At 32.6% G+C, this 21993-nt stretch overlaps 1 protein-coding gene and 1 long non-coding RNA gene across 3 annotated transcripts; one reads left to right on the top strand and one right to left on the bottom strand.

Moving 5' to 3' along the window:
• Positions 1-2437: 2437 nt before the first annotated feature.
• On the top strand, positions 2438-5616 carry LOC110009010 (uncharacterized). The gene is made up of 2 exons (XR_005177022.2): positions 2438-4589; positions 4731-5616. It is a non-coding gene; the product is annotated as an uncharacterized LOC110009010 (long non-coding RNA).
• A 538-nt stretch (positions 5617-6154) lies between these two features.
• Positions 6155-10055, bottom strand: TCP9 (TCP family transcription factor). 2 transcript variants are annotated; one of them, XM_012211147.4, is made up of 2 exons: positions 8540-10055; positions 6155-6325 (listed from the first exon to the last, which is right to left on the bottom strand). In XM_012211147.4, the coding sequence occupies exon 1, from the start codon at positions 9987-9989 to the stop codon at positions 8988-8990; it is 1002 nt and encodes a 333-aa protein (XP_012066537.1). In that variant the 5' UTR covers positions 9990-10055; the 3' UTR covers positions 6155-6325; positions 8540-8987. The 2 variants fall into 2 exon arrangements, with proteins under 2 accessions (XP_012066537.1, XP_012066538.1); XM_012211148.4 differs by having other exon boundaries at positions 6155-6320.
• Positions 10056-21993: the final 11938 nt, after the last annotated feature.

The raw sequence follows: 21993 nt of genomic DNA, 5'->3' as shown, positions 1-21993 counted from the left end.
ACTCAAGGATTTGTCACCCATTGAGCAAACATCAATGTGTACCAATTCTAGAATACCGGGTTTTCTAGATGGAGAAGGAGATCTTTGAAAGGAAACTCTATGTTGTTTACCAGACAAACAATCAGTGCACATTTTTAAATGCAAACCTTTCAAAGACAGCATTTTCTTCTTGGTGAGAGTCTCCATTCCTTTCTCACTCAAATGACCAAGTCGTTGGCGCCACAACTCAGCAGATGAATCTTCAACTGCATTCACCACTCCCGTGCAAACTTTGGCCTGGGTATAATAGAGGGTGTTGAACTTTCTTCCTCTACTGAACACTAAGTTCCCTTTGGAAAGCTTCCACGTTCTGTTGACAAACAGATTTGCATACCCAATTCATCAAGACAATGAACTGAGATCAGATTGAAGTTTGCCGTAGGAGTGTATCTCACATCTTCCAACCAGAAATCATAACCAGCATTGGTTTTGATGCATACTGTTCCAATGCCACAATTTTCTACATATGTGCCATTCAAAGTCTTGACATGGCCATAATCTCCGAGGATAAGTGATGAGAAATATTCATTCTTTGAAGAAATATGATAAGAACATGCAGAGTCAATAATCCATAGAGATTGTTGACTAGTAGAACACTCACTGAGACCAGCATGAGAAATCAGCACACTACCATCACCAAGTGCGTCAGCATCAATAGCTACTGAAGCTACCTCTGTATCGTCTTTTTCCTCATCATTTTCTTTGGCTCGTTCCTTCTTCCACTTTCTGTAGTGCCTTTGGACGTGACCGGGCTTGCCACAATGATAGCAAGTGACTCCTTTTCTTGACTTGGATCTTCTCCGTGAATGGTCACGTTTGTCTGGATTTTGGGGGTATCTTGTTCTGCTTCTCCCCCTCCTTTCTGCAACTGTAATGAGTGCATCTGAGTTGCTACTCGTAGCATTCTCCTTTCGTCTGGTTTCTTCATTCAGAATGCTTTCCTTAACTGTGGTTAAGGTCAGATTCCCCTCCGACACATTACTGAGCGTAACAGTCAGTGTCTCCCAACTGTCCGGCAAGGAACTCAATAAGAATAGTGCCTGCACCTGGTCGTCAAACACTATCTTTGACGTCGTCAGTTGGTTTACTATTTCTTGAAATTTGCCCAAGTGATCTGAAGCACTTTCGCCATCTCTGTACTTTAGATTTACAAGCTTTTTAATTAAAAAAGCTTTGTTCTGGGCATTCTTCCGCTCGTACATGTCCTCCAACTTCTTCCAAATTGAATAGGCATTTTTCTCATGAGCGATATGATTTATGATGCTCATTTCAACAGACTGCTTGATGGTTGCGACTGCTTTTCTGTTAATCGACTTCCAATCGCTCTCATTTATTGAAGCTGGTCTAACCCCTTTCAACTCAATCGTTTCAAAAAGATCTTTGCAGCATAGAAGATCTTCCATTAATATCTTCCATACTGCATAGTTTGATGAGGTGAGTCTAACCATTGTGCCTGTTGTTCTGTCGTCCATTTTTGACTTGTGCAGAATATTAACACCAACAGAAACCGTATACGTGAATAGTAGTATACGTGAATAGTGACCGTATGACTGAATAGTAACAGTATACGTAAACAGTACCTATATGAGTAAATAGTAACTGTATACGTGAATAGTACTATGCGTGAATAGTGCTGGGCTTTCTTGAAACGGACTCAGCAACAGCTTTCTTGAAACAATAACGCCAATAGTACTATTCACCATCACTTTGAGTTACTATTTTACTATTCATCACTAAGTCGATTCTGCAACTTCTTTCCGAACGGACTGCACCAATGGACTCGGCGTAATTTTCTCGTCGTCGTGGTATATTTATTTTCAAAATATATCCACGGATCCGGTAAACCTTCGGCTCTGATACCACTTGTTAAGGCCCGGCAATAAAATTACGAGAATAATAACACAGCGGAAAAATAGAAATATGACACACAAATATTTACATGGTTCACCCTTTAACTGTTTAGGGCTACGTCCACGGAACAAAAACCGAATATTTCTTCCACTATTAAAAATAGTAAGCTTACAAAGAGAGTAATACAAAATAGTGGCGCTCAGTGTTTTCCAAAAATACCCTAAATTATCCTCACTATTTTCTCTACTCGATTTTAGAACACAGTTCTAAAACTTGAACGACTCTCTAAACTCTCTCTCTCTTTTCTTTTGTTGTGGTGTGTTGAAGCTCTAGCACCATCTCCTATTTATAGGAGAGGTGGAAGCCTGATTAGGAGAGATGGATGCGTGATTAACGCGTCCACCTACCAACGGATCACCTACCAAAGACTTCTTTTCCTTTTTTTTTTTTTTTTCAAACTACATGTGGTTGATCACCTACCATCTTCTATTTTCAACAAAGTGTGGGTCCCACTGAGTGGGCACCGCACAACACATATGAATCTCAATAATAAAGAAGTATCTTCTAGAAGATTCTTATTTTTCGAAATTGCCAAAGATTCAGAGAGCTGAAGGGAGTATGTTAAGATAGAAAGACAAGGTGAAGTGGCTAAAAGAAGGGGATGTTAACACTAAATACTACCCGACAACAGTTAACAAAAGAGCAGCTAAGAATCAAATATCGGGTTTATACTTTCAAGAAAGTTGGGTTTCTAAAGTGGCAGAAGCGAGAAATGCAGCTTATCACTACTTTTCTAACATGTTTACAACTAATACAATTATAAGGCCCATGTTGAGTGGTGAATCAATTAGGAAATTATCAGAATCTGAAAGGCTTGGTTTAGAAGCGTCTTTTTCTGAAGAAGAAATAAAGGAAGCAGTTTGGAGTTGCAGCTCATCCAAGTCTCCTGGGGCGGATGGGTACACAATAGATTTTTACAAATATTGTTGGGAAACAATTAAAGAAGACTTAATCAGATTTTTCCAAGACTTCTATGTTAATGGTAAATTGTCTAAAGGTATGAATTCTAGCTTCATAACATTGATCCCAAAGATTCTGTCACCTTAAAGTCTGTCCGATTATAGGCCAATATCCTTTATTGGTAGTGTTTAAAAGGTTGTAATAAAACTTCTTTCTTTAAGGATGAGGCGTGTTATGCATTCTATCATTAGGTAAAATCAAACAGCGTTTGTGGAATTTTAATATGCAATGAGTTAATTCATGACCAAAAGAAAAGGAAGATCAAATCTGTTTTTTTCAAGCCTGATCTCTAGAAGGCTTATAATTCGGTGAACTGGAACTTTCTACTTTCTATGATGGATAAAATGGATTTTGGGGAAAGATGGAGAAGCTGGATAAAGGAGTGCCTAGAGACCTCCAGATTATCGGTTTTGGTAAATGGTTGTCGAAGGAATTTGCTATGTGTAGGGACCTCAAGCAAGGAGACCCACTTTCGCCATTTCTTTTCCTTATTGTGGTTGAAGGACTTAACCTTCTTATGAAAAACTCGATTGAAAAAGGTTTTCTATCGAGAGTAAAAGTGGGGGAAGATGAGATAACTGCTTCCCATTTACAATTCGCAGATGACTTGATGATATTTAATGTTGCAAATGAGGTTCAGATTCGCAATTTGAGGACAATTTTTTTGTGTTTTCAATTCCTTACGAGCTTAAAAATAAACTTTAGCGAAAGTAAGTTATTTGGTTTGAACATCTTTGAAACAGAATTGAATAACCTTGCAGCTTCTTTGGGTTGTATTCCGGATGTCTTGCCTTCATCTTACTTGGGCATTCCCATTGGTAGCAATCCTAGAAAGCTTGTTTCATGGAAAGCAGTGATTCAGAAGTTTGAAATAAGATTGTCGTCGTGGAAAGCTAGAAAATTTTCTTTCTGAGGTAGTGTTGCTTTGTTGTCTTCATTACCCTTGTGTTGTATGTCAATTTTCAAAGCTCCATCTTCTGTTATTAAAAAATTGAATCAATCCAGAGACGGGTTTTATGGGCTAAAGGGCCGGAAAATGAGAGGCCTTTAATTTGGGTTGTTATGAGCTCTACCTGCTGCAGCAAGACTTTGGGTGGGGTTGGCATTCCGAACTTGAAACGTAAAAACTTATCTCTCTTCGAAAAATGGTGGTGGTGGTTTAGATTTGAAAATGGCTTTTTATGGAAATGCATTAATTTCTAAGTATGGAAATGAGTGGACATGGAATTCAAATCTGGGGTCAAAATATTGGAAAAAACTATCTCTAGTTTGGCGAGATATATCTTCGATTGGCACTTCTTCTCTTAAAATCATTTTTAAGGGGGGATTCAGGTGGTTTCTAGGAAGTGGTAATTTTATTAATTTTTGGTTGGATCTTTGCATTGATGATCTACGTCTCTCTTCTTTGTTCCCCAGACTTTTCAGTTTAGCAAAAAATAAAAGGAGCAAGATTTGCGAATGTGGTTTCTTTAATAATGGCAGATGGGTTTGGCAAATAAAATGGCTGCGTGATTTTAGAAGTTTTGAGGATGAATATTGGGCTCAATTAAAACGAAGATTAGAAGGGCTGTCAATTATTCCCAAATCTGAAAACCAATTAATTTGGACTTTCAGCAAGCAAGGCAAATTCTCGGTAAAAAATTTATCTTCCTTGATGGAACAGTTTGAGTTGGGTGAGGGTAAGTGTTCCTTACAACTTAAAACAACTCTGGTCTCCCCTAATTTTTGGGAAAAATTTCTTTTTTCGTATGGAGAGTAATCCTAAAAAGAATCCTTGTAGATTAAATCTGTTTAGACATCAGATTATTTTAAACTTGCAGGATTGTTTCTGTCCTTTCTGTGGCACGGATGTTGAATCAGTTGATCATGTTCTCCTATTTTGTTCTTTTGCAAGAAATGTCTAGATGGGTGTGCTGAGATGGTGGGGTGTTTTTCGTGTTCTGCTTCTTTCTTTGGAAAATATAAGCCAGCAATGGCAGAGTATTGTCTTGGTTAAAGCGTGTCATGCTATCTAAAATTCTATTATGTTTTTAACTTTGTAGTCGAATTGGTTAGCTAGAAACAAAGTTGTATTTTGTGATATAAGACAGAATCCGAAAAAAGGTTGTTGATATGCTTAAATTTAGAAGCTTCGAGTTGTTGAAGGCTAAAAATCTTTTTCTTTCTTTCACTCTCAGCAACCAGTTTTTACTTTCCATCGAAGTCTACAGGTCAAGTTGTTCTGCTGGGACTACAGCAATCGGTCCTATGAAGTCGGTGGTTTAGGGAGCGCCAGATAAAGTCTTGCTGAAGTTTAATATCGATGGATCTTCTTCTGGTAAGCCGAGTCCAATAAGGGTTGGAGGCATGCTAAGGGATAGCAATGGATTGTTAAATGTATTTTTTATCACTCAGTCGGTATTTTGGATTCAAACGAGGCGAAAATCCTTACTTTCTTTTAGGCTATTGAGTTTTATTGGAATTCATATGTTAAGAACTTTCCTTTAATTGTGGAGTCAGACTCTAAAAATGCTTGTACTGGGTTATTCAAAAGATGAAGAGGTTGTGGAAATGGTGGGAGAAGTTTAACAAGTTGAATTAGATTTTGTCTCAACTCAGTCAGGTTCAATTTGTTTTCGATCCAAGAGATGGCAATCATTTTGCAGATTCTTTAGTTAACAAAGATGATACGGCTTCAAGTCCATTCTTAGATTGAATTTAGTTTCATCATATTCTTTCTCTTAGCTTAGATTTAATTTCATCATATTCTTTTGGATTTCTCTCTTTATCATATCCGCGGTTCTAGATTTTTTCCGTTTCTAGCACTCCTCTTGTCTTAAGAGAGGTTTCTAGTGTGATTCTACTGCTCTGTTTCTTTTCTTTTGGATTTTCTTGTCAAATTCGAGTCAGGATTTGGATGTATAGGGTAAACTATTGGCTTAGGTGTAATTGCTCGAGTTTGATAAGTTTTTCCTATTATTATTCTTAATAAATTTTAATATTCTGATTGCTGATTAAAAATATCAAAAAATATAATTTTTTATTATTTAAATACAATAATTGCTCGTGTGTTATTTAAAATGGGTATAATAAGAAAAATATGGTAATAAAATTGTGCACTAGCCATAATAACTTCCATTTCTTAATCAAAGTGGATTATCTATTTAGGACAGAGGGAGTGAAGGAGTGAGTTAATAATCTAACAAGACTAATAGCTTCAATATTTATGAGTTATAAAATCTAAGTCTTGCATATTAAGGCTCTATTCGGTAAATCGTAATAAAATATAATATAATATAATTGAAAGTGTTTTAATATAAATATTATATTAAAATACATTTGATTGCATTACATAGTCCATTACAAGCTCGTAAATAGAGTCCAACTTTGAGGCCAAGTGCATCCAGCAACCTTATCAATCTCCAGTTCAGCTACTCTTCAACACCAAATCCAAGAAGGTTAGTGGCCATAGTTTATATGATAAAAGAATATATAGACTTCTTAATATGTATGCATACTGCTAATATATTACTAATGCGATAGCTACACTGTTAAGATCACTTAATATTATAAATTATTTAAGTAATAATATCAATTTACCATTAGTGAGTGTAATAAATTTTATTTATTTTCTATATTTATATATAAAGCATTTTATAATGAAACTTCCAAAGTCTGTTTCGCTCATGCAAAGTTTCTATTATTGAATGTGATAAAAATTTATTCAACTTTTATTTATGTAAATTCAGTTATAAATTTTAAACTTTTTATAATTAAATTTCAAATTTTACAGCCAAAACTTTTTTCGTGTTTTTTATATAACATGTAAAACTAATTAAATCAAACCTAATTAATCGGCTCGATTCAATTTAACTTTTAAAAGTTCGATTCACTTCTATATACAATTTGATTTGATTAATTTCTTTTATACAAATTAATGTTTATTTGATTCGTAGTGATTCAATTCAATTTTAACTCCAAATGGATGCTACCATAGCACAAACATTTTCCAAGTTCATCTAAATTCTTCCCTCTTGTTTTGCCACATTTTAAAAAGTAATATATTTCAAAATACTCACATTTATGGTTTCAAGGAATAATATTTTTTTTTATATATTTACGCTTTATTTATGACTAAAAATTATGCTTAAATTCCTCCAACGGTGTTTGAATATACTACCTCATTTCCATAATAGTTATCACATTTGAAAAAATAATGTGTTCCAAAATACTTGTCACATTTGTGGTTTCAAGAAGTAATAAAATTTTTTTTTCATCTTTACCTTTTCTATACAACCAATAACTATTACTTCAATTTGATGATTTTCTTGGAGAATTAATATGAAGAGTAAAATGGTCATTTACTCAAAATTTATTGTAATTTAGGCAAATTTAATATTTTTTTAAGAAAACGAGAAATGCAAAATATGAAAAATATTATGAAATAGAATAATATTAAATTAAAAATAATATAATCAATTTATGTAATAATTATTATTTGAACAAATTTAATGTAGGCTTGGCCAAATCACGGTTCATGGAACCGAAACCGCCGGTTTCGAACCGGTTCCAAACCGGAACCGGAACCGGTGAGAACCGGAACCGGGACGAACCGGATTCCGGTTCGGTTCCGGTTCCAGATATTCTGGAACCAGAACCGGCGGTTCCAGAAAATCGGCCGGAACCGGTTGGAACTGTCAGATTTTGAATTTTTTTTTTTTTTTTTTTTTTGTAAATTTGTTATAAAATCTCTTAATTACCCCTCCCAACGGCCATAAACGGCTATATATCGGCTAGTTTTAAGGGTATTTTGGAAAAAAAGAATTTTTGGATTTATTATAAATACCTCATTTTATTTATTATAAATACCTCATTTTATTTTGGGAAAAAAGAATTTTTGATTCCTCTAAACCCCAAGAGGATACGTAGGCAACTTAATTTTTTTTAAATTAAAAAAATTAAGTTCAAGCCCATTTTTTTTTTTTAATTATGTTCAAACATTAAAAAAAATTCAGTTGAAATTTAAAAAAAAAAAATTATGTTCAACTGTTAAGTCTTTAAAAAAATAAATGGAATTCAAGTAATTTTAAATTTTTTAAGTATATTTTTTAATTTTTTATGTTCCAAAAATTTTTTTTAACCCGTCTTCAAAATTTAAAATTTTTTTTATTCTATTTTTTAAATTTTTTATGTTGAATTAATTTTTTTTTTACACCGTTCTTCAAGATTTAAAATTTTTTAGGTGTATTTTTCAATTTTTTATGTTCAAAAAAAAATTTTTTTAAACCGGTTTTCAAATTTTAAAATGTTAAAATTATGCGATTCGCCGGAAAACCGATCGGAACCGTCGGTTTTGTAATCGGATCGGAACCGGAACCAGACGGTTCCAAACCGAAACCGGAACCGGTCCTGTACGGTTCGGTTCCGGTTCCAGAAAATCTGGAACCGGAACCGCCGGTTCCGGAACCGTGTCCAAACCTAATTTAATGATATTCCAAACCTAATTTAATGATATTTTTTAGGGATGTAAATTTCAAATCCAACGACTACTTAGAAATCCACTGATTACCAAAAGAAAACAAAGTAATGAAACAGAAGCATTGTTTCCAAAAGTGAACCAACAAAGTGTAAAACCAATTAAAACATGTACCTGTAGAAGCAGTGGTAGTCCCCAGCCAGCAATGTTTGAGGGATGAGTATTCACGTAGAGACGGATGGGCACTGGACACGTGTCCTCATCTCCAGCCAAAGTATTATTTTCCGCACTGCTCTATGTGGGACCACCACCGAACTAACCTTAGGGACCACTCTCGGAGATAATGCCCAAACGGTTCCTTGGGGCCCACTACCTTCGGGGCCCGCGTCCCATCACATGCTCCTCTTTTTTGCAAAGCACGGTCCACGTATTTTTTTATTTTAGGTTGTGTTGACCCACCACAGATGGTGGAACCCATTTACGCCTAATCTTGACCCCACTTTACACGTGCACACCATTAAAACTCTTCCTCACGTGAACACGTGCTGTCCTCTCCGTCTCCTCCAACTTCCAAGCCAATTTCGAGCTCGAACGAAAGCGTTAATGGCGGATAAACCAAAATTTAGTGTTTTGAAGAGGGAGTCATGAATTGAAGCTCTTGTTTTTCATAAATCTCCAAGGAAAAGTCCCTAAGCATCTGTGTTGTAGTGGTACTAGAAGCAGAATTCGAATTTGGCGCTGCCATAACTGACGTTTCTTTCGCAGGCTTAGAACCAGCAACTGTAGAAGTAGCTATGGACGACGGAAAACACGATATTGGCCTCGCCGAAATGTTAACTAAAGGCGGAGCCGCAGCCGGAAACGTGAATATCTGAGGCTGGTTTGAAGGTCCCATTCCTGGCATAGATGGTACCATAAAAAACGCTCCTGGAACGACAGCGTTTGATGATATGGCCCACATAGGAATTAGACCCTGAGGAACTGTAACTGCTGCTGCTTGGTATTGCGGCGGAGGAGGTTGTGATGAAATAGGAGCGAGAGGTGCAGAGACTGAAACGGCAACGTCGTTTATGTCAATGTACTCGCTATTCGCAGGTCGTTTACGTTTCTTTTTAACAGATGGGTCGTTGGGTTCAGAGTTTCCATTAGAGGTTGTAGGGATTTTGAGGGTGCCATTAACTGACATGGCAATAGCGGGAATAGTTCCGGTCCCGGTAGCAGCAATTATTGCTGGCTCAGCATGTTCAAGCAACCACCGAATAGTTTCTCCATCGGATTTATGTCCTAATTCTCTAGTCAGCTGGAAAATCCTAGCCGCACATGTTGCGGGCATTCGGATCCTTCTGCCCCGGCCCTCCACTTTGGTATGCCGGTCTTTCGACGACCCTCTTTTCGCCACCGTCATAGCCGACGCCGGTACATGGACTGAGACCGGCGTAAATCCTAGAGGAGTAGCTCTAGCTGATCTCTCGTTTGTGTCAGTTTCTTCTTTCGGAGCAACCGTCTTTCTTACGTCGTTTGTGTCGTCAATGTTAGCAAGTGAATCTCCTCTGCCGCTGATTCTGAGATCAATATTTCTCTGCTCTTTGTCTTCTTCAACTTCTTGTTTCTGAATCGTCGCCATGTTTTTAGTCAGAAAACTAATTTGCAGAGAGGAAGAAAAAGGACCGAAAAATATAACGAGGGTAGGAAGTGATATATGATGTTGAGGAAAAATGTACGGTTGTTTGGCAATCACTGGAGTTGGACACACGGCATGATGACACGTGGTGGGCCCCAGCCCGCAGGATTATAAGCCTATCTGTTCGTTGGGGTCAATAGAGGGTGGTGATGGCTTCAATAAGCCAAACATTAAATTCATTTGATTTAAGAAACAATTTTTTGCTTTTTTTTTTTTTTTAAAGAATTATGTGCTACATGTGAAGCAATATTAAAAAATAAAATAATTTTTTATAATCATTAAAAATAATAAAATTATATAATTAAATAATTATAAAATATATTATTAAATTATATCTCGTCGAGATATACTGAAAAAATTACGATATTAATTAAAATATGTCTTCTAAAAAACTATGCATTAAAAAATGCACGTACACTAAAAAAACTATGATTTCTTTTTTGGAAACGAAAATATATTTATCATTATATATGACGAAATTATTTCTATCTACAGTTTGTTATGTAAAATCATTGAAATAAAATCATGAAATTGCAATCATATGATACAAAAAGCATTAATTATAATATTATCAATTAAAAATCTCAAGTTTCAGGTACATGTAAAATAAAGTAGGATAAAAAATGTAAAATAAAAATAGGATAAGAAATAAACATAATTAGAAGTAAATATTTTAAGTTGCCAAATGAGTGTCATGTATCCATTGTTCTCAGAGGCGGCACCAGAGCCACTAAATTTTTTTAAAAAAATATTATAAATATGGCTTAATTGATAAAAAAATTGTAAAAGGATATATTAAGTAAAAAATTTTAAAATATTTAATCTAATTGATCCAATTAAAACTCAAATCAAAAAAATGACTGCATAGAAAATAATTTCTAATTCCGCCACTTCTTGTTCTTAATATAATATAAGTACTAATAAAATTACTTATTATAAAAGAAAATAATATTTCATAAAAAATTGTTAAAACAATGTTATAAAAATTATTCAAATTCTGACCTGACTTAAAACATCATTTTATGCAGCTCGAAGTCCTTTCATAGTGCTCAAGTCATATATAATTGAATCAACATTAAATTTTAGTGCAATTTCTTTTTTTGATATAAACAGCCATGCATTCATTTAAGAAATTACCTTCCATTTTATTGTAAAGTTTTTTCTCCACTTAAAACTTTAAACAATGTCATAAAATAATAAAAATATTTTATATAGATAATAACTTTAAATAGGGAAGAAATAGTAACTTCCTATATTTTTCGTATTAGAATATTCAATTAAAATAATTATTAGTGTTTAAAATTTTAAATATACTATTGTAATTTTAAAATTTGATCAATTTAATTTCATATTATTTTTTAAAATATATCATGGTAGAATTACGAGTTATCATATAAAATGCATCTCCTTGAATAAATTAAATATCATGGGGTATTCAATAAAATTTAGAATTTTAATTCAAGTTGCTAAGTTTTAACTAAATAACTAATAATAAATAATTAAATTTTAAATTTCCGATACTATTATATATTTTAATATTTATGAAATTTATGAAATTTTTATCGATATCCTAAATTTTAAATTTTAGATTTTTAATATTTCAATATTTATGAAATCAAACATAAAATAAAAACTACAATCAAACCTAAAACTAAAATTTGAAAACCACCTAAAATTAAAAATTGATGATAAAAGTATGCTAAAATTCCTGTTCTTCTCTTTGTTGTGCATAGGAATTAGGTTCTCTGTGAGGGAGCCTTGGTAGGCAAGTTCTCTTTTTTGATAGTTTTACAGTTTTGTACTTTTATCTATGTATAGGCAAATTAGGTTATAATCCTAAACTTTATTGTAATTGGATGTAAAGTGCGCCTAGGCCATCAAGTAGACAAGTGTTGCGGGCTTTAATTGTTATTTATTTATTTTTTTTATTACTAAGAATGTCCTGCCACCTCCCGTCTAACGGTTAAACGAGAGATTAATCTCTTTCAAGCCAAAAAGCGATTATATTTAAAAGCCCTTTCAAAATGCTATTGCAATTATGTTTAATTCTTATACGTTTAAAACAAAAATTACATAAGCGTGGCCGCCCAAAGGATTTTAGAAATATAGAGAACTCAAAAATTTTAAAGAATCCAAGGGTATTAATGTATTTTTTAATAGCAATAATAATTTTTAGAATTTAATTAACTATGTTGCAATAAAAGTTTTTTTTTTATTTTATGTTTATGATTTATTATAAATAATTATTTATTTATTGAAATATTAATGTATTATACTTATTTAATGTAGTGTGTCATAAGCGTGTAAATGTCATACTTTTTTAAAAATTATCCTATTCCGTATGTTCATCCCATGTGCGTGCAATTTAGTTTCTAGTATATGAGACTAATCCATACACCAAGCCAATCAACCAAGGTTTTTATTTTATTTTATTTTTATATCTTTTTTTATTAATTAAGAGATGATTAGAAATATTCTCGTTACAACTAAAAACATATTTCGCTACTCTTGATAAGTCATTCGTTTTGATCTTATTTTCCATCAAAAAGAGATTTTTTTAATGAAAACTACGCTAAATAAATTGAAATGGGAGGATGTTAGCTTTAGGCTCAGTTCAATTATCAATAAATTTAATTTGTTTTTAAAAAAATCGGTCTAACAATTTAATTTAGAATTCTAACATTTGTCATTTTATAATCTAAAATACTACTAAGTAACAAATTGTGTTGTTTACACTTGGCTTCCATATAAGGGAAACTACTCTCTTTTATAGATTATATAGATGTGTACATTTTAGTACAATTTACATTGGAAGGAAAAATGATAAAAGAAAATTAATATAGGTAGCATTGAGCTTTTTTTTAATATTTTTTTCTCTTTATATATAAGTGTGAAAACATAAAAAAATGAAAAAAAAGACCAATTTTAAGTTTATTTTAATATTTTATACGAATAAAAAATAAATATATGAAATGGTAAAAAATGAAAATAATTTATATTTATAAAAATTATAAATCAATTTTTTAATAATTAAATTTATTTACTGTATCATGAATAAACTTATTTCTTTACTTTTAGCTCTATGTTATAGTATATTTTACTTTTTAATTAATATCTCCATTTATAAAAAATTACAAATGAATTTTTTAATAATTAAATTTATTTACTGTATCTTGAATAAACTTATTTCTTTACTTTCAGCTCTATATTATGGTATATTTTACTTCTTAATTAATATAGTTTTGAATTTTTTCCATTTAATTCCATTAGGTATCTAATTTATATAAACTATTTCCTAAAAATTTATATTTTTAATCCATCGTATATAATTTCACTGAGTCCCCATAAATATTAGATTATAAATATTTTTAACATTAAACAAGTGTTTAGAAAATATGCAGGTAAGTGAATATAATTTTATTTCTTTATTTATTATAGTTTCTATTGCTCGTAAAATTTATTTATATGGACAAATATTACAAATATATCTTTACAAAAAAATAAGGTGTTTTATTTTTTTTACATTTTAATTAAGTTTATAGGTTTTTAAAACTTTAATAAAGTTATCGTACTATAAATTTATAATTTTTTTACACATTTAAAAGAAAATTTCTACAATATTTAATAAAAATAACAAAACATATTTTTTTAGCTTATAATTGGAAGAAGCAAAGCTTTAAATTTGCATTTTAAAATGTTAGTTTCATTAATATATCACCACTATTATATAAATAATTATGAAAATTACATAGTCAGAAAATAAAATTAAAAAAAGAAATGGAGAAATGTAACCATAAAAGTCATATATGCCAACTACATATTCAACACACACAATAATTTTGCAAATAGCAAAATAATTTCTTTTTTAGTTGCGATGAGACATATGTATAGAGAGAGACAAAGAGGGAAGGTTATGTCAATTTATAAATTAAAGTGTTTAATGGGTCAAAGTTAAAAATTAACACTGCCACAAAGTTAAAATTCATAGAAAATTTATTTATTTGGTCAAATTATTTTCATTTCTTTTAGATTAAATAATATAAATCTTTTTAAGTGGTATTAAATAATATAAAATCTTTTTAAGTGGTATTCTATTATTATTAATTTTTCATTAGTTGACTAATTATTTGTTTACAATTTTTGATTTTATAATTTTCTAAAGTAAAAATATGGAAAATTTTAATCATATCTTTATGATTTGCGAAATACAACTACTTTATCCCTGTTTTTTTTAAAATAGACTAAAAATACTTAATTTGTTAATTAACGTTTTAGCTTTTGCAATTATTTTTTTATTCTTTTTTATTTCGTATCTAATTGAAGATATCCATAGCCTCTCTCTTTTTTCTTCTAAGAAAAGCCCTTAGGCCATCGCATTTGAAAATTTCCTAATTAATTAAATATTTCAAAATTATTTACTTCTTGATCAAAGTCAACATTGATTGAAGCGGTAAAAGAGGGTGCAATTTGCTAATGGAGAATTAGTATTATCTATTGATGGAGCCAATTAGATTAACAATAGTGGTGTTATTCGCGAGGATAACTAGAGGAATGATGTTTATATTACCATTGTCTATTATCACTTAATTGACTTTTCTTTAATGTTGATTTTTTCATGTATCATTGCATTTTACATCACCCTTTAGAAAAATTAGGATGAACTTTTTAGATTTCTGGTAGTGCCACGTTAATAACTCTCTTTGAGGTTGTTGAAAGGTTGCCAAATTGCCCAACCTGCTACAACTTCTTGAATCCTTTTTGAGATATAACAAGTATGTAGTATTGTTGAACCATGTGAAACTCCTTGTTTCATATGTGTTTTAGGTATATCTCTGTTATAGTGTGATGGGATCCTATTAAACCATGCCACCTTATACCCATTTCATGTAATGGTATTAGAGCCACGATATGAGGTTGTATGTACCTTAACAATCAAAGAACTATGCGAATGTCATGCAAAATGATTTTGCTCATGCATATCATTTGTCTATTTATAAATCTTAAGGATCAATAGTCTAATACACTTTTCATGTGAATGTGTCTTACCCTTAAACAATTTAAATCCTAATTAGCTAAGCATACTTTTACCTTTAAAACCCTAGTCTTTTAGGTACCATTTCCTTATACCAAGTACCTTACACCCTCTAAATATGAGTATGCCCTACACATGAGTGTACCTTAGCTTTAAACACAAAAGTCCTAACTACCTAGGCCCAATATATGTTTTTTCCTTGAACTCTAGATATTTAGCTCGAGAATCTTAGGTACTCATTTCTTCATAAAGCCCTAAAATCTTAGAAAAACCCTATACAATCTTCTAGTTACCTTAAATATGCTCCTCCATTCCAAACAACCCCTACCCTTGAGGGAACCTTTCTATAATGCCTAACAACCTTCTCATTTTAAGTAATATGTATCCTAAATCAGATAAGGAATCTTACCTAAATATCATAGAAAAACCTTCACACCTTAGGCAACCTATACGTTTAATTCCTACTCTTCAGTTAGCATCATGTCCTAAACCAAAAAGGGAAACACTACACTTTTTGGGACAAATCTCTTATATGCTTTCATACCTTTTTGGTAAATAAACCTTCATCTTTGGGGCATCTCCCATCTTTTAGGTAACCTCTACTCTAAGCACACCTACACCTATTAGGTAACCAGTTTCTAAAATTAAACTCTCACCTATTAGGTGATCATTCTCCAAATTCAACTCTCACCTTTTGGGTATCCAACATCCTTTAGGATAACTCTAGCTTTAAGCATCTTTCATCTTTTAAAGCAGGCCTAACCTTTAAGGTAACCTCAATACTCCATGAATCCTCAACTTTTAAGTAATCCACGTCCTATAATTTGAGGAACCTTCCTCTGTCTGAAGTACTAAACCTTTACCCTTTTTTAAACTATATCCTATATTTTAAGTAACCTTTATCTTATACCTTAAGAAGCCTTTCTTAATCCTATTAACCATAGAAACCCTGAAACCTTGACATTTTAGGCAATTTTGGGTAACATCGTACCATTTGAAGCCATAGTGTCTTAGACACCTTTTTCTTACTCTAAGATCTTTCATCATAAGGCCCCTCTTTACCTTTCCAAATGTACTATATTGACCTATGTGTTACTATATTGACCTATGTGTTTTAATCTAACCTGAATACTGATACTCTTTGTCTTCTTAAAGTACCAATGGCTGATATTCTAAGCAATAATGACATTTTGAATCTTGAAATCCTTCGAGACATGTTCACCTCTCTTCTCAACAAATAAGAGGAATCTTTCAAATCACTCTCATTGACGTCCTTAACTATAAAAAAATATGTCAACCTTGAACAAGTTAAGGGTATGTTCTATAAACACATTCCTAGTAACTCTTCCTCCACTAATATGAAAATTCGTATTATTAACCTAACAAATAATGGGAATCCACCCAGACTTATGAGCATATCCTTCTTCCTTATGAAAATCTTATTTCTAATATGATAAGAAATGTGAATGTAATCCAACCATCAGTTCCCATGACTTGTCCATCTCCTTGAAGGATACGCACAATTCAACTATTTTTGTTTCTCATTAAAAAAAAGATTAGTTATTACAAATCTGGCAAGTAATAGGAACTCTATCCCTCCACCTCCATTTACTAAATCATCTCTCTCTTTGAGAAATGGTAGTACGCAAAAGGGGAACATTCAAAATCTTTCAAAATAGAAAAGTGGAAAAGAAGCTTTACCCATCTGGGTATCCTTTTAAGCTTCATCTATAAGAAAACCCTAAAATCTAGATTCATCCAGCCTATTGAGTCTAAGCCTCTCCTAATTAGCAAAAGCCATAATTCCTTTGAATATTGTGACTGTCACCAAGCTCATGCGCACAAAAGAGACAAGTACAAGAGTCTGTGACAGAAGATTCAAGATATTATTGATGATGAGATTATTTGGCCATTGAAACCCAAGCTTCATCATGAATCCTGTCAACCTTTTAGCCAATATCCATTGCAGATAGAGGATGAAGTGGAATTTGACCCCACAAGTATAATTTAGCCACCTCAAATTTGCCATACATTTGGAAGCTTTAAGAAGGAGTTCGACTTTGCTGACAAGTCCACTTTCAAGTCTAAGTTTGATATGAATTCTGAGTCCAAAGTTGAGTCTAGTCTTGAGTCCAAATTTGAGTTTAGTCTAGGGTTCAAGTTTGAGTCTAGTTTTTTTCTTTCTTATCTTCTCAAGTTTATAATTGACCTTCTCGGTCCTTTTGTTAATTGTAACCATCAACGATAATAATGATATTTTTTTAATAAAGGAACTTTCCAATTTTTATGATTAATATGTTGCTTTTTTTTCTTTTCAATTGATCTCATTTTAATTTGACTTGAATGAAATCAATAAAAAAAATCAAAAGATAAAAAATAAAAGATATAAAGGTAATGAATCCATCCATTTTGGCATGAAAGGAGAACATAAATTACATTGCATTCCACCATAAGGAAATAAAGACAGTTCCAAGAGGCATTTTGAAGCGTGCTAAAATAAAAAATGGAGCATTATTTAGCAACTACCCTTCTTTGTTAATCAAACAATATTGATTTTTAAAGAATTATGCATCTTGGGTGCAATGTTATCATCCCCCTTGGATATTTGAAGCTCATTTGAACATATTAAGTTCAGTCGCATGTTTGGATCTTTTGGATTATTCTAACAAAAGGTCAAAAAGACAAGTTTTAAGATAGAAAAGAAACCATTCATTCCATTTGACTCTTCGGCCTTGCAAATCCTAAAATAGAACAGCTATTGTTATGCCATGTTCAAGAAGACCTTTAAAAAGGAAGATGGAAACATACCCAAAGTTCTCCAAAATAGGAAAAACTAGAAGATCGATCCAAAATAGAATTGGACCCAACAAAAGTCATGCAGCTACAAACACAAGAAGCTAATCAGTAAGAACTACAATCTCGCACCAAATCAGTCATATTGTTGTAATCAAAACTTTTTTAAAAATCTTGAGATACATAAAAAACCCTCTTTGAGTCCAATCTAAATTATAAATAAATTTTCTTTTCATGTTAGTATTGTGTGATCTTTGCATTCAAAAACAAAAGAAAAAAAAAGAAGAAAAAGAAGACAAAAAAAAAAAAAAAAAGAAAAAGAGGAAAGAAAAAAAGAAAGAAAAAGGTTTCATTCAAGTTAAGAAAGAGATTAAGTCTAAAACTTAATTCCATTCTCGTTTAGAGGTAAAGTTCAAGATTTAATTCTCGCTTGATTCCTTCTTTTTGTATAATTTCTTTATTTCATTCCAACTTGAGAATTTTATTCTTGTCATATTTGGTGAAAAATTTATTGTCTATGTATCTTCTCCTTCTTCTAAGGCATGTGTCCCTGGAGTCAGCATTCAAGTCATCACCATTCCTAAGTTCTACTTCATTCCTTCTAAACAATCATATGTCCTCCTAAGCAATGTGTCTTTTAAGTCACCTTTCAAATTCTCTTCTTTTTGTAGGCTTAGTAGCATTCTTGATAACAAGTAGTCCTTTCCAAAAGTATACCTTCTTCAAGTCACTATCCCTTTAATTAGGTCTACAGTCTTCATAATGTCTCTTATTAGCTAATTCAGAAAGGCCCTTCACCTTCTTGTGAGCCCACCACCACCATATAAGCTCTCCCACATCCACAAGTGATTTAGCATTTTACATAAATAAGGTCCTGAACCATTCATCGCTTTTCTTGTACATGCCAAATCAAAAGCAAAATTGATTTAGTTCAATGAATTCCTCCTCTTAAAAGATTATAGCCCATGAATCCTTCAAATCTAAGAAGTCAACTTGAACCTTGACCACCTAAACCTAAAAGGAGTGTCCAACTTGAAGTCGGGCTTTTTTATCATTGAATTTCTCATATGTGGATCATACTCCAAATAATACCTAAAATAAAGAAAAAAAAAGGACCTTAAATAAGGGTAAATATCTTTTCTAACTAGGGCAAAACCCTCATAAGTCTCAACCAGACTCCCACCAGGACAGAGGCATAACCATAATTCCCAATGTTCACCCCTTCAGCTTTTTTCCAAGCTTCACACCCGTCCAATACATTGGATATACCACTAGGTCTAGTTGAGTGAAAAAATCTAGTCTATCCTCTTATGATGACCTTAACCACATCCCTAGCCAGAGTAATGGGACCAATAAATTTGTGATAGAATATTGCTTGAGACAGTTTCCATCCATTACATCACCATGGATGCATTCATCCAAATCATGCATTTTTCTAATCTTGCACAACATATAATACAAAGAAGTTCATTCATCCATTAGCATGGAAAACCATGCATGTCATGCTAAAATGCATTAATTATGACACTCTTTCTACTAATGAGAGTGCAGGTAAATATTAAGTTGTCTCCTAATGTTGCATTTGCCTTCCATGAAAAGTGATCCATTCTTGAGTTCAGGCTATCTCCTCAGCGTCTTTCTCCTACTGTTCCTTATTAATAGCTAAAGAAATGCTCACATAGCAGCCATTGTATGGCTAACATAATAAGTACACCAGGTCTAGTCCATAGAAAATAAACTTTCACTTAGAATATCTTTTCTAATAAGTGAAAAACAAATTATCATGACACAATACTTAGAAGATCGTTTCTAATAAGTATAACTCTATCACTTAAAAGATCCTTTTAGATAAGTGAAGGGAAAGATGAAAGACAGATTACCTTAGTCATGTCAAAGATTTCAATGTCTCTATGAATAAATCTTCTTCGGTTCACCAATTAGTTTAACTGCGTCAATAGCCACCTAGACAAGCTAGCAGGCCTCAACAAGCAAGTAGCCATCTCGATAAATTGGCAAGCCTCAATAAGTTGATAGCCTTCTATGAATTCATGGGATTTAGTCTCCCTCTCGAAGCTGAAATGGATCAACTAACCAATACTTCCAGCTGAAATGGATCAGCTACATAAATAGCTAAAATGGATCAACTCTCCCATGAAAATGAATTAGCAATTTCAACAACTGAAATGGATTAACCATATCTCTAGTTGAAATGGATCAGTTATGTATCCAACTTAAATGGATCAATTATGTATCCAAATGAAATGGATTAGTTATTCCTCTAATTGAAATGGATCAGCTATCTCTCCAATTGAAATTGATCAACTATTGGGTCATAGTCATTGGTTTTCTATGGCCGCTTACATGGGACCTCAGCCAATAGACCCACACTAATACCCTGATGGACCCATGTGTTGGGCCATCGTATGCTTGTCAAGTGGGACTACCCACTTGAGGGGGGAGTGTTGGAGTATGTGGGTAATCCCACATCGGATAAATACAATTAAGTAAAAGGGCATATAACGTGAAGGGTCAACCAACCAAAATGGCTTAGGCCATTTTGTGTTAAACGTAAGCCCAACTCATTATAAGCCCAATATTAAATAAATAATTGAATTTGATTTGATTAATTTGCTCCTAGGGCCCAGATTCTCAACATGGTATCAGAGCCTGGGACCCGAACCTGCATGAGGGAAGTTCTCGTGTTGGGTCGTACCCTGATGGACCCATGTGTTGGGCCATCGTATGCTTGTCAAGTGGGACTACCCACTTGAGGGGGGAGTGTTGGAGTATGTGGGTAATCCCACATCGGATAAATACAATTAACTAACTAATCCTCCAGCTTCTTCTACTTTGCCTGCTCCGGCATATACTTTTGCTTCTTCGGCTCGTCCACCTCAGTTTGTTTCTTCAGCCTCTGGCACAATGGATTCTGGCTTTCCATCCCATGTTTATAATTTTGTAACTCCTTGACTATTTTATGGTTTTCTAACTTTTGTAGTCTTTTTATAATATATGAAGTGCATGTATATATTACATAAGGTTTAATGATAACAAGCATGTGATTTTGTTCATTAATTTGAAAAGCATAATGTGGATTGGTTGTCTGAACATATGTGCTTTATATGTGTGTTTTAATAGTATAAATATTTTGGATTTTAATATTTTAAATTTTTTTTTTTTAAAAAAATTCATGTTTAGCAACTGATTAGTGACTCATTTACTACATATTATAATCATAATTAATCACAATTAGCGACAGAATAACCATCGAATAATGACCACAATAACGACCACTTTCCAATAGATATATTAGCGACATAAGAGTGATCAACTTTATACATTTATCTAATTATTTATTAGATACCGATATGTTCACATTAGTGATAGAATAGGCAATTTCTATTTAGGAGCCGAAGATGCATTCCGTCATTGATTTCTAAACAACAAGATAAACTAAGAATGATATAGTCGGCCACTAATCTATCACTGATTCCATTATAGCAACCTAATATCTATAAATTAGCGACTGAAAAATCAATCATCAATTAGCATTTTTTTATGTTGATTTCTCCAGCTGAAATGGATCAACTATATTCAACGGCTAAAATGGACCAACTAAATCAATGAATCAATAGTTGAAAAGGATCAATCGTCCACTCAATCAGCAGTTGAAAAAGATCAGCTCATCATCTATACTTTCCCTAAGCAGAAAAGCACTTAGTTTATCACATCACTCTTGCCAAATTTTTTATTTATAATCATGATAGAACATCTATAAACATGTATTTTTATACAATGATATAATGTAAAATGAGTTGCAAAAGATGTGGTTCAAACATGTAGCAAATCGATCAAGAATCAAAAGTTAACATAGAAGTCAAAAGTGACCTTATTCACCTTTTTAGTCATAACTCTTTCTACAGATGGAATATTAGCATAATATTAATACCATTAGAAAATAGACAAAAATGTATTTCCAATGGTATTTGGCACGTTGAAATCCAAGTTGAAATGGACAATGAGCTGGTGCTTAATCATTGCAAATCAAAAGAGCTCATAAATGACCTTTATCTATTTGATTGGTCATATCTCAAGCTACATATCAAAATTTTGAGATATTCA

This window comes from Jatropha curcas, chromosome 4 (assembly GCF_041381405.1).
Source record: "Jatropha curcas cultivar XTBG-Jc1 chromosome 4, XTBG_Jcur_1.0, whole genome shotgun sequence".
NCBI classification, from domain to species: domain Eukaryota; kingdom Viridiplantae; phylum Streptophyta; class Magnoliopsida; order Malpighiales; family Euphorbiaceae; genus Jatropha; species Jatropha curcas.
Note: the sequence above shows the minus strand (reverse complement) of the source record. Positions and strands in the feature narration are given on the sequence as shown.

Excerpts from the sequence above, each read along its gene's own strand:
- TCP9 (XM_012211147.4), bottom strand. The coding sequence starts at position 9,989 with ATGGCGACGATTCAGAAACAAGAAGTTGAAGAAGACAAAGAGCAGAGA.